Source organism: Muscardinus avellanarius (assembly GCF_963383645.1).
Source record: "Muscardinus avellanarius genome assembly, chromosome: 12".
Lineage (NCBI taxonomy): Eukaryota > Metazoa > Chordata > Mammalia > Rodentia > Gliridae > Muscardinus > Muscardinus avellanarius.
In genome coordinates, this window is record NC_137798.1 from 98,356,556 (window position 1) to 98,368,644 (window position 12,089).

The window sequence follows — 12,089 nt, forward strand, 5'->3', positions numbered from 1 at the left end:
GTAGCATCAGAAAATTCAAATTTGATTCCCCAGCATACCAGCCAATGCTGATTAAAATCTGTCCCTTACTAGTAAGTGCAACAGTGACCGGGACATCCCGACACGACATGAGTGGAGAAGAGACGATGCTGGACGCTGCTCCTCTTGCAAACCCTCTGGCTCTGCTGCCGACCAGCTACAGCAGGACGGGCACCGCCACACCGCCCAGGCCCGAGGGCTCTACCACACTCTAGGGACCCTTGAGCTCCGAGGCCTCTAACGCTAAGCAAAGCTGACAAACACAAAACAAAACAAGCCTGTCAATAACTGTTCTGAACACTTGCTAAATGTCATTAAAGCACTCTTGTGATTTCAACAAAGCAGAAGTGAGGGGAGAAGACAAGATTGTGTTTGCGCAAAAAACTAAAACTACAATTAGTTCCAAAACTTTATACATATGTTAAATGTTTTATTCTGTTATCTATCTTATCAAACAAAATGTCAATTCTGCCTTCAATTCATTCTGCTCAATATCCACTTTAAGTCATCCTTTCAATTTAAATATTTCCCCTTTAATTCTGTCTGTTTTCTGTTGCTGCTTAAGGAGTTTCAGCTGTTGGGAACCTGAGGTTGATTAGCTTTGAGGCTTCGTAGGGCTCTTCTTGCTGCTGCAGATTTGGCAATCCTGTAACTTCGGCCAACACCTTTAAATTTCCCCTTTCCTACGACTTCCACGGTGACTCTGACCTTCCCATCGTAAGTTCTCTCAGCTGGGCTGTAGAAAATCCAAAAGGCTTGAGTTAGAAGTCACAATTACTTATTATTATGGTCACTCGGCATTTCATACGCATGTCCAGGCCGAGGGCCTCGGACAAGCTGACACGGCAGAGCAGAAGTCCACTAGGGTTTCCTGCGCGCACAGCAGACAGGGCTGCCGCACACCCAAAGCAGGCTGTGCAGCCAATCAGACTGAAAACAGAAATAGGGTAAAGGCAGGCTCCAGCGTCAATATTTCCAGAATCATTAAGTTTATGATATCTTTGAGAACCTCAGCCCCTTGTTTTAAGCAAGTAAATTTTTTTCCCACACACTCTTTTTACTTATTTATTTTTCGCTTACCTAAATTTGGCAGTTTCTGGTTCCATTTCAAGCAGTTCTCGCACAGGGGAACGGGGCACATTTGCAGAAAACTTTTCTGTAGCCAAAATGACAAAATAATGAGAATAGTGCTCTTGAAGTATTTTTAAATTTTGTTTTTGTTTCTTTTGAAAAAGAGCCAATGTACAATACCTATTAGCGGCCGCATCATGGGGCAGTACACCTGCCAGACCACCTCCAGCGACATCCCACTGTCCATGTAAATGGCACCAGCAAGTGACTCAAAGATGTCGCCCATGGCCTTTGGGACCTCGATGTCTTCTTCCTTCTCTTCATCCTCCTCGGACCTCCTGAGCTATTTACAGAGATGCGGCATAAGCAAAGAGGCCACTTCTCAAGGCAGCCACAGACTTGTGCCTTTTCTTAGATATGACTTTTAAGAGCTGCAGCAGTATCAGCCAAAATGTACGGCATGCCCACTACACTGTAACAGGGTTTTCACAAACATCACCTTATCTTTGGGGGAGGGGAGCAGAAAAGAATAAAAAGAAAACTCCCCACCTCATTTACTATTCTGTACCTAGCAATGGAGAATAAAATTGCTTCTAAATTAAAACAAAAACAAACTAAACACATAACAAGAAATACTCAATAAATATATGAAAAAAACTTGCAAGTTCATCTGTAATCAAAGAGCTGTCACACTAAACGGGCCTCCCCCAGCAGTTTGGCAAAGATTAAACAGAGTGCTCACTAGGGCAGTGTCGGCAAGGGTGCGCACTGCTTTGGGGAGTGTGCTACGTCCACAGCAGGGAAATTCTGGAAGATTTCCCTCTCTCAGCTGCCTTCTCATTAAACCACTTAAATCAAGTTCACTGTAAGAGAGAACCTTTACATAGAAGATTCAAATTAATAGGATAAAACCTTAACATGTATCAAAAGCCTTTTTAAAGTTCATAATTCTTTGATGCAGCAGTTCTCTAAGAATATACCTTAAAAGGCGCCTAGATACATAAGAATATCTATCACATCCATGTTTACTATAAGTCCTAACAAAACTTAGTAACTAGCAGCCCCAAAGGAGCGCAGCCGAGCCTTCTACTGGCTTGGCATGTTCATACCAACGACCTTGACGCTCACCAGCACATTGAAAGCCAGCTGCAGTTACTCAGTGGAAAGAACAGATACACCATACATGACTTCCATCTGTATGTGTATGTCTATACATATCAGCAATATACACCCCAAAATATGAATAGTGCTTATTTCTGAAGTAGCACATTGAGGCAACTCAATTTTCTTTTTGTTTACTTATATTTTCTAATTTTTCTCAAGTAAATTGTGAAAGAAATAAAAGAAAAATTTTAATTCCTAAATAAATTTAGCTAGATGAGTTCTACATATTTATAATGCTGACGACTAGAAAAACAAGATGCTTATTGTTCATACCTCATGAGTTTGAGAAGGAAAGGAATTTGAGAGCTTAGCAAGTTTAATTCTCTTCTTTTATAGAAGGTAGAAACGGGCCCAGAGAGAGAGCCTTCCTTAAGATCAATTTCAGTATTTGTAACTTCAATATACATCTTCACATAAACAAAGAGAAGTAAAAGAACAAAAACTAACAGAACCAGCATGCCCCCTGGCATCACAAAAGAACTTAAGTTTAGTGAATCCCTCGACTTTAGAGCTTCCACATTGCTAAAGCAAAAACGACCCAGGAAGCAGTAAGAGCTCCTCAGAATGGGAGCCTCTCGCCTTGCTGTCAGCCGTGCTTTCTGCTGTTCGCTCTGGACGTGTGCAGGAGCCCAGCCAAGGCTCCCACAGCCCACAGCTGCGCAGTGGACGAGGCTCCACCCTTGCTCTATGGTTAGACTGTCAAACCTAGACTCATATTTTTTTTTTCACAGAAAAGCCAAAGAAATTCAATGTTCATCAACAATGATTTGGGACAATTAAAAAAAAAAGGTACAAGTTAAACCAAGTACAATTAAATTCATTGACTCTATAAGAATTGTATAAAAATTTAAAAAGAAGAGAATTAGAACAGGAAGAGTAAACAGCAGAGTGCTCTCCAGACCACAGTACAGATGAGTGCTCCTGAGGGCCAGCAGGCGGACGCAAACTGAGCACTATCCTTTTCCTCCCCGAATTAAAAACAGTTCGCTGTGTACACACACCATCACCTAGGAAACTGGCTGAACTTATAGTATATGCCTCCCAGTTTCCAATGGCTAAAAAATTGAGAAGTTTGGTTATTACATGAGATTCCCATTTCAAGTAAAGCAGAATGTACATATCTGTGCTTACCTGGATATTAACAAATATTTTTGATCCATTTTAAAAAGAAAAACAGAATAAACCATACTGAGCTTTGTCTAGGGTAAGTCTACTCTGGGGAAGAGGAAGAGGCGCGCTGCTCTGGCAGGCCTAAACACTGGAGGCCTAAAGAAGGCTTGGGACCCAGAGAACACCAGAAAACCCGCCTTCCTGCGCGTCACCTGAATACGCAGGGCTCATGGTGTAGGCAGCCAAGTGACCTAACACTGCAAGTCACTCTCAGTTCTCCGGAGAAGAGAGCATGCCGAGACCACGGCCCTGGCCTTCAGCTGTCCCTCTGGACAGCAATGGTCAGAGCTCAGATTACTGAGACTCCTATTTGGATGATTTTCTTCAACACCGAATTCAACACATTTTAAAGAGAGCTAACCTCAGAATCCATCCCTTGCATCTCGTTCTTCTCAAGCTGAAACTGCACAAAGTCATCGATGACGTGGAAGAGCTCGGGAGAAACAGCTTTAAAGTACTTGTGGTAGTCATACTTCACAGCCAGTGACGCGAAGATGGTGTTGTTGACCAGAGCGGAACGCAGGTCAGTCAGGACCCCTGGGGAGTGCTGCCGTGGGTCTTCATAAAGGTGCTTGGTTATGAGGTAGTCCAAAATCGCATCTCCCAGGAATTCTAAGCGCTGGTAACAATCTGCGCAAGGATCCAGAGTGGAATCATCAGCCTGGGCAACAACATTTCACTCTCACCAGACATAACTGCTGTGAAGGGCCGAGCTCCAGACCCCTGTAAAGACTTCTGTTTAGGATCATTTTTATGTATCTTCCTCCATGAGAAAATCACTTGACATTTAACTGATAGATTAGCATGACATATCATGCAAAAGCCTCTGGAAATTGAATTTTGGTGACAGATTTTTTTTTTTTTGGAGACAGGGTCTCACTAAGGTGTTGAGAGCCTCACTACGCAGCTGAGGCTGGCTTCGAACCCGTGTGGTCCTCCTGTCTCGGCCTCCCAAGCGCGGGGATTACAAGCGTGCGCCACCACGCCCAGCTTGGTGACAGTTTAAAGCAAATTTCTTATATATAAACTGGAGTCATAAAATTTTCAAAAGGCCAAGAGATAATGCTGTTAAAAAAATATGCCATTTGCCAGGTCACCTCAGTATTGCGGCCCCTCTCCCCGGCACTGGCATCACTCTTCAGTCTCCCCACCCAGTGCCACCTGAGCAAAGCCAGGCCCTGCACACACCGCCCACACAGGGCACTCCCATCCCACTGCACACGGCCGAGCAATACCACTCCTCACCACTGTGGGCTACGCATAAAACAGGAGACAGGAAAGGAAGAGGCTCTTCTCCACTTGAGCTAGAAGTGCCAGCTGACCCAAAGCAAGAGCCTGAGCAAGAAGAGGCGTGGGAGTGAGCACAGGCCCCAGGCGAAAATGGCGGTGTCAAAAGTAAAGTCACCAGAGCTAACCACCAGTGCAATGCCCTGGCACTGATTAAGGACCACTCAACTGAGGCAGCGGAGGCAGAGATGAGCGACTTGTTTCAGAACACTCAGTGAGGTAAGATGCAAGGGCTGAGACGAGCCAGCACGCAGGCTGGTGGTGTGGAAAATCACGCATCTGCTTTTTTTCCTTAAGAAATTGGGCTCTACTCATACTAATCTCTCTAGTCTAGAGCCAGATATCTTCACTTTCTGGTTTTATATTTTGCAGATTACCTTACTCTACATTGTTTTTATTATACACACTAAAAACCTTATACTCTGCTATTTCAGATTCAAGTACGAACTATTCTCAGATAGAAAAAAATATATGCATTTTATCTATTTTGCAGGCTGAAGCTGGTTTGGGGGACATAGTCTCTTTTCTTCTCTTATGGATTAGGAGCCTACTGAACAAAGGAGAAAAGTACAGAGCACAGGGAAAAGAGAAGATGAGCATAGAGCTGGCAGAGGGCAGCAAGACATCCTGTGGCTTCCTCTTCATCCTAGCTTGAGGGATGAGAAAACCCAGGAAAAAGCATTTTTGTCTAGGAAGAATAGCAAAAAGAGGCAGAAATATACCCAGAATAAATGAATAAATCAAGAACCAAACCAACACTAAACAGGTATGAGAAGGGGATCTGGGTGGGTATAAGGTAGGAAAATGCAGCAAAACACTACCCAAGGCTGAGGTTCCTCTATGCAGCACATAAAATGACACCTAGGCGCGTACATAAGATTGTTATACTCCCAGCTGAAGTTACAAAGCAGGGAAGAAAAATAGAGAATTCAAGAAAAATAGAGAACTCTTTGGTTTTCTCCCCTGACCATGCATGTTAAGCTCTTAGACTGTACATACAATCATTTTTTATAAGGCCCAAACAATGTGATCAATGCAGAAGTCTCCTGTTGAGGGACAGGAGAGCAGCCCAGGGGCTCCTTACCAGTAATAGTGTTGTAGTGGTAGGAGGCATGTGTAAAAGCCTGCAGAAGGTAAGCCTTATTCTTGAATCTGTAGTTGATTTTCTTCTCGAAATTTTCAAACCCTGATATAAGGTGATTGAGGGTTTTATCTGCATCTGGATGGTCGAACATGCACCTCGGCGGGATCTTCAAGCAGCCATATTCCAAGTCCTTGCACACGGAAGAGCGTGAGCCGGCCGCAGCAGCACAGCTCCCTGAAAGGCTCTTTTGTTGGCTGCTGAAACTCTCCCAAGCAGGGCTCAGGGCCTTTTCCCGTCCAGTCCTTTTAATTACCGGGAGCACCTTCAGCCCCAGCGAGCACAGGAAGAGCTGAGCAGCCCTCTCGCCGCAGCTGGTTAAATAGCAGCCCAGCAGGGCTTCCACGCAGTCTGCGATGCTCTTGTCAGCAATGCACTGCTCGGTGTGCAGGTCGTAAGAAATAGACTGTTTGCCCGTGTCAACACCACAGTTTTCTTCAGATGGATTCCAGAACCCCACCACAAAGTCATCCTCTTCAACAGCCTTGCTGGGATCCAGATAGCACATTGCATCCCAGGAACTGTAGTCGAAATCCTCCAAGTCTGATGAGAATGGCATGCTACCTAAGGAGGGCTTTTTGGGCATTTTCCACTCATATGCAGAATCAGTGGGTGAAAAAGGAGAAAGAGAAATTTTCTTTACAAAAGCTCCCGACCCCATTAACATGTTATCTATAAATTTGATATGCTCCTGATCATACTCCAGGAAGTCATCTTCGTACTCGGCCTCCTCCTTCGGAGCCCTCCACATCATGTCCTCCTCCTCCTCGTCCTCCTCCTCCTCATAGTCGTCGTCCAGCTTGCCATTAGCCAACATGCAGTCTTTTGTCTGCAACAGGGGAATGAGGAAGGAGGGAGACATAGCTGCTGTTTTTAAAAGGGTTTGAAACTCAATAAAAGCAAGGGTTATGGATAATTTCAAATGACAACCACAAATGCTAAAAGGCAACTTTAAAATCATGGCCATTTGTTTTCAATTAACATAAAATAAGTTATTTAATCATATAAACAAAGTAAAGCATGTTCTTTGAATGTTCATTTTCTAAGTTATAAAATGACCTTTATCCAGTATAAAGCTTTAAGTTAAGGATTTTGAACATGGATATAAAGTTTAAATTAATGTCCACAATGCAAAACTTCAACTAAGCAGCCCAGCTCTGGCAGGACACACAATGGAAGCCCTCATACATGCTGATCAGAGAGCTTCCATTTGGCTGACAAAGTTTTAAATCATGTTGACCTATTTTCAAAGACTTTCAAATTAGCAAAATAAAATTCCAGATGTAGAAAAAGCATCATCTTTCCAATTAAGTGAGAAATAACATATGAAATTATCTTTAAGATATTATACTTCTAAAAATGTAGAGTTTTATAAGGTTTTTCTTTCTACTTCCACTTTGAATCAAAGTGCATTTGCTACAACACAGAACTAAACTGCTTTGCTTTATAAAAAATAAAATGATCACTATGAACTTGAGAAATTTCACTTTCCCTCCACTCTGAGTTATAGTAATCAGGGTAAGAGATTATAGCATAACTGACAAAAACAGAAGAAAACTTATACTAACATGAAACACAACAATCCAATTTCTGTCAAAAGATCTTTGCTAATTCCAATTTCTTTGGCACAAGCTTATTTGTGAATGACAACCTTAATAATGGGCGAGGCTTTAGTGATGATGTAACTTTTTTGCAAGTATAAAAAGATGCCAATTTCCTTTCCACAATAAAAAACAAAACAAACAACAATGACAACAAAACCCCACCATTTTACTCTGGGTGGGGGAGAGACAAGAGGACATAATTCAATTTTGATTGTAAGAACTTTCCAGAGTACTCTGACAGAACATTTTTAAACCGTCTGCCAAGCACTTTTTAAATAGCACAATTTCCTTTTAAACCAGGCTCAAAAGAGACAAGTATTTGCTTGAAGAGAAAAATAGCATGAGATAAGCCATATACCTGCAACTATACATCTTCCTTTCTTCCTTTTTTAATTAAAAAAATAAATAAGAAAATACACCAAAAAATAAAATCTCAGTAACACATCTCAAAAAAATTATTCCCTATTAGAATGTCTATATTTTCCAAGGTAACACAAAATGTTTTTGATTATTTTTGCTCCTTAAGAGAACAGGCCAAACTGCAATTTTAAAAATCAGACTAAATTTTTTAAAAATAGAAATAAATCCTTTTATTTTTTATTTTTATTTTCTTTTATTTTTTGGTGTTACTGGGGTTCCTGGAAACTCTTCTACCTCTGGGCCACACTCCCAGACCTGTTTTTATACTTTTTAAATTTGGAAACAGGGTCTCTTAAGCCAGCGAGGCTGGTGTGATCCTCTGGTCTCTGCCTCCCAAGCGCGGGGATTACGAGTGTGCCACGCCCAGCGTCCTTTTATTTCTTTAACAAGTTGTTTCCATAAGCTAAAGCTGGCAGAACACAAAAAATAAAGGACTATCTTTATCACAACAAACGGTGTGATCCTGGGCAATGTTCTCAAATGTCTCTGGGTTTCAGACTTTTCATCTGCAACACAGTGGTGTTCTACCTCACAAAGTGCTCTCTAAAAGCACTTCCAGCCTTTTGAGAAGAATCCTGAGTGTGAGACCCGCTGCTCTGACGATTCAAGCCACCCTTCTTGTGAGTCGCCCCATGCACTCTTTTCGCCCCATGCACTCTTTCGGAGGTACCTAGGTACAAAGGTGTCACCTAAACCTGTATGCTGAGGGGCAGGAGAGGGGGTGGGGGGAGGGAGGCCCATGTCAAAACCAGGCCGTGGCCTGCCAGCACAATGCCAGGACTGAGTTCAGGACATCTAAATCACTGAGCAAAAATCTGAACAAAATCAAAATGCCAAGTTATCAGAAACATTAAGGAAAGTGAGAACTTCATGTTGTATCTTTTAAAAAGAAAAAGAAAACTGACATGCCAAAGACACCTTTATGCAACTTTTTCAAAGATTTTATGAAATAGTATTTATAAAGAGAAACAGCTGAATGTTCTTCAGAGCAATGCAATACTTTTTCTAAAGCTCAAAACCTATACATCTTCTACTAAGGTTCTATATATTTCCAAATTAATAACAAGCATAATTTTCTGCATTAAAATATTCTTAATGTTTTTCCAAATAAGTCCCATTTCTGTAGTAAATCAAATACTATATGAGTGAAAAATATATTTAACAAACAGGTAACCAGAAAAAAGTCACAGAATGTGCTACTTATACTTAAGCCCTATCTAGGATATCCCTGCCAGAAAAACATAGGAAATGTTTTAAAAAAATTCAACCCATGAATGAAACAGTGTAAACAAAGCAACATTAGCCAATTTATCATTAATACAAAATAAACTTAGAAAGCAAAGCTGCCTGAAAGACGGCCTGTGACGTGAAGAGGAGCCAGCGCTCTAAGCGCCCTGGACGCTGGCAGCTTGGCTGGCAGCGTGGTGCAGAGGCCCCCGCCGCCCTCTGGTGGCCTTGGAGACACGACAGAGGCAGCGCTGGATGCTGACGAGTGGGGTCTTCTAAGTCACAGGCAAGACTACAATCATTTCCAGAAGACGACAACGTGTGTGTGTGTGTGTGTGTGTGTGTGTGTGTGTGTGTGTGTTTTCACTTCAAAAGAGCAGAAGTAGTTCTGAGGAAACCCTGAGCTACAAAAGCTATTATTGAAATTATTTTAGACACAGCCTAGAGATCACAGGTCACTGAAAAGTCACTTTTTTGAATAAAGCTAAAGATCTATGATAAATTATAATACAAAAAGTTGGGTAAAACAAGGCTTTTGCTTTTTTTTAAAGTCAAAATATAACATAATCTTCTCTTTAAAAAAGGAAGATAAAATGTCATCCCTCAAAATTACACTATTTCAGCTGGGTGTGGTAGTGCAGGCTTGTAATCCTAGTACTTAAAATGCTGAGATGGAGGATCCAGGTTCGCGGCCAGCCTCAGCTACTTAGTGAGGCCCTCTGCAACTTAGTGAGACCCTGTTTCAAAATAAAGAATAGAAAATAGATCTGGGGGTGTAGCTCGGAGGTAGAATGCCCCTGGGTTCTATTCCTAGTTACACACACACACACACACACACACACACACACACACACACACCATTTCTAAATTCACAGATAAGACAATCTATTTAAAAGACTTAATCTTTATATCAAATATCTATTATAAGCATACCATGGATACCATGGAAAGAAAACAAAAAAAAAAAATAGACCCAAATTCTCCAGTTCACCCAAACCTAAATATGTCACCAAAAACTTACCATTTCATTCTTTTCCCATTTGTCTGTGTTACTTTTGTCTTGATTTACTACATAACCAGGAGGAAGCCAGTTCACAGGGGGATCAAATATCGACACCACCATGCGGCTGGGCAGGCCCTTCTTTTTGCCAAGGCGGTATAGATTACAGTTGCTGACCTTTAGCAGAAAAGATTCATAAAACGTTTATCCTAAAGATCACTGCTAGAAATCACCAAGGCATATGAACACATGCTAAGCTAAATGTCTTCATATTTCTACAACTGGTCATCAATTACAAGGGTTTTAGACTTTTGTCTATTTAAGATAGGAAAAGAATTTTAAATTCTCCAGTATATACAGAATATCCTTTAGTGTAGTTTGATAACTGCTTTTTTTTAAAAAAAATTGTTACTGTTACATTGTAATTATACACGACAGTGAGATTTACAGTGATATATTCACATATACACATAACATCATTTGGTCTTTTTTCTTCCCTATAACTCCCCTTTTTCTATAAATATTTCTGATCATAAAATATAATCCACAAATATTTCATCTATATGAAATGCAAATTCCTTTTGAATGAGTCAAAGATACAGTTTAACTTCAAGTTTCTAAAAATAACACAACTTGATATATAATGCAAATTGCTAACTGGAACTATCAAGTGTTATAAAGAAGCCATATAAAAACCAAGACATCACAATATTTCCCATGAAATAAGAGGTGGGGGAGCCACCAACTCTAGTTACAAAGTTAAAACTGGCAGGAACAGAGATAAAACAATTTGTATTCCTAAAATCTAAGCCACAAATGTAACTTCAATTTTAACATTCCCTTAATTATTATTTCTTTGTTTTGTATGGCATTTCAAAATATTTTTGTTAAATCATTTAAAAATACAACAAAAGATACTGAAGAACATTTGTTTATTCACAGCAGAAAAACAGCTGTATTGTCCACACTGGTATATCTGCTTTTCCTAACGTCTCTACTTCCCCCTAATTTGCTCAAACGCACTGCATTTCTGTCTAGTTTCCATTTGAAGACTGGGGTCTCGAACTATCAATCTCATTTCTATTTTCTAAGAAGTTGTTCATGAAGTCCTTTGGGAGCCCTTTTCCCTGCAACTCAACAGCTACTCAGCAAGCTCCCACCCGTGAAAGGCACTAGGTCAGACAGCCCTGCGCGAGCCAGTCAGAAGCACAGGGCGGGCGCAGTCCTTGCCAGGGGAGGGATCTGGCTGGGACCATCACCGTGCGCCCAGACGCTTTCCCCACTGCCCAAAGTGGAACCAACTCAAAAGCTAGTTTCCCTTTCCATAGGATGAGAGTAAAGCTACACAAGAGGAGGAAGTGCAATGGGGACTCAAAGGAAGAGAAAGCACGTTCACCATCAGCAGGATGGAGAAAGCAGCAGCAACTAAGGAAGGACTCAAGTGTGAGGCAAAAGTGGGACGGGCAGAACCCAATAAGAGGCGGGAGTCCGCTGAAGGCAGGGCTGAGGCCAGCACGCAGGGTCCTGCCTGGTGCAGAGCAGCAGCCAAGCCTGGCCAGGCTCGCCTCCGAGCCGCCCACCTGCCTGCACACCACGCTGAGGGAGTGACAGTCCGGCAGGAAATAAGTAGTCCAAGGGCCCCGAGCAGACGCATGGACGCATTCTACAATAAAACAACCCTGTTCCAACTTGACTGGGACGTACTAGCACTCACCTCACATTTATGCTGGGCCTCACCTAATTTCTTCCTGCCTCTACTCCTTGGAAATCTCATTCATCCTCAGGGCTTTAACTACCATTCTTTACAGCACCTAATCCCTAAAAACATGAATTCTAAATTCCCGATTATTTCAGCATTTCACTAGACATTTCCACTTTGTATTCCACAAGGTCTAAAACCCTCAAACCTCATCAAATCCCCATTTCCACCGCCCCTGCCCCCAAATACTCAGGTCTAGGGCTCTTTTGAGGGAATGACCAGCGCTCA

At 41.8% G+C, this 12,089-nt stretch overlaps 1 protein-coding gene across 4 annotated transcripts in view; it reads right to left on the reverse strand.

Annotated features, from left to right (window-relative positions):
* Nucleotides 1-588: 588 nt before the first annotated feature.
* DICER1 (dicer 1, ribonuclease III) overlaps nt 589-12,089 on the reverse strand; it is a gene marked incomplete at both ends in the record, with an annotated part of 44,780 nt that continues 33,279 nt past the window's right edge. For 3 of the 4 annotated variants that reach the window (XM_080706785.1, XM_080706783.1, XM_080706782.1), the window contains 6 exons: nt 589-754; nt 1,099-1,174; nt 1,270-1,432; nt 3,785-4,053; nt 5,795-6,680; nt 10,124-10,279. In XM_080706785.1, coding sequence (XP_080562911.1) covers nt 589-754; nt 1,099-1,174; nt 1,270-1,432; nt 3,785-4,053; nt 5,795-6,680; nt 10,124-10,279 — 1,716 coding nt within the window. Of the gene's footprint in view, nt 755-1,098; nt 1,175-1,269; nt 1,433-3,784; nt 4,085-5,768; nt 6,681-10,123; nt 10,280-12,089 lie in introns of all 4 variants that reach the window. The other variant, XM_080706784.1, reaches the window with a different exon arrangement.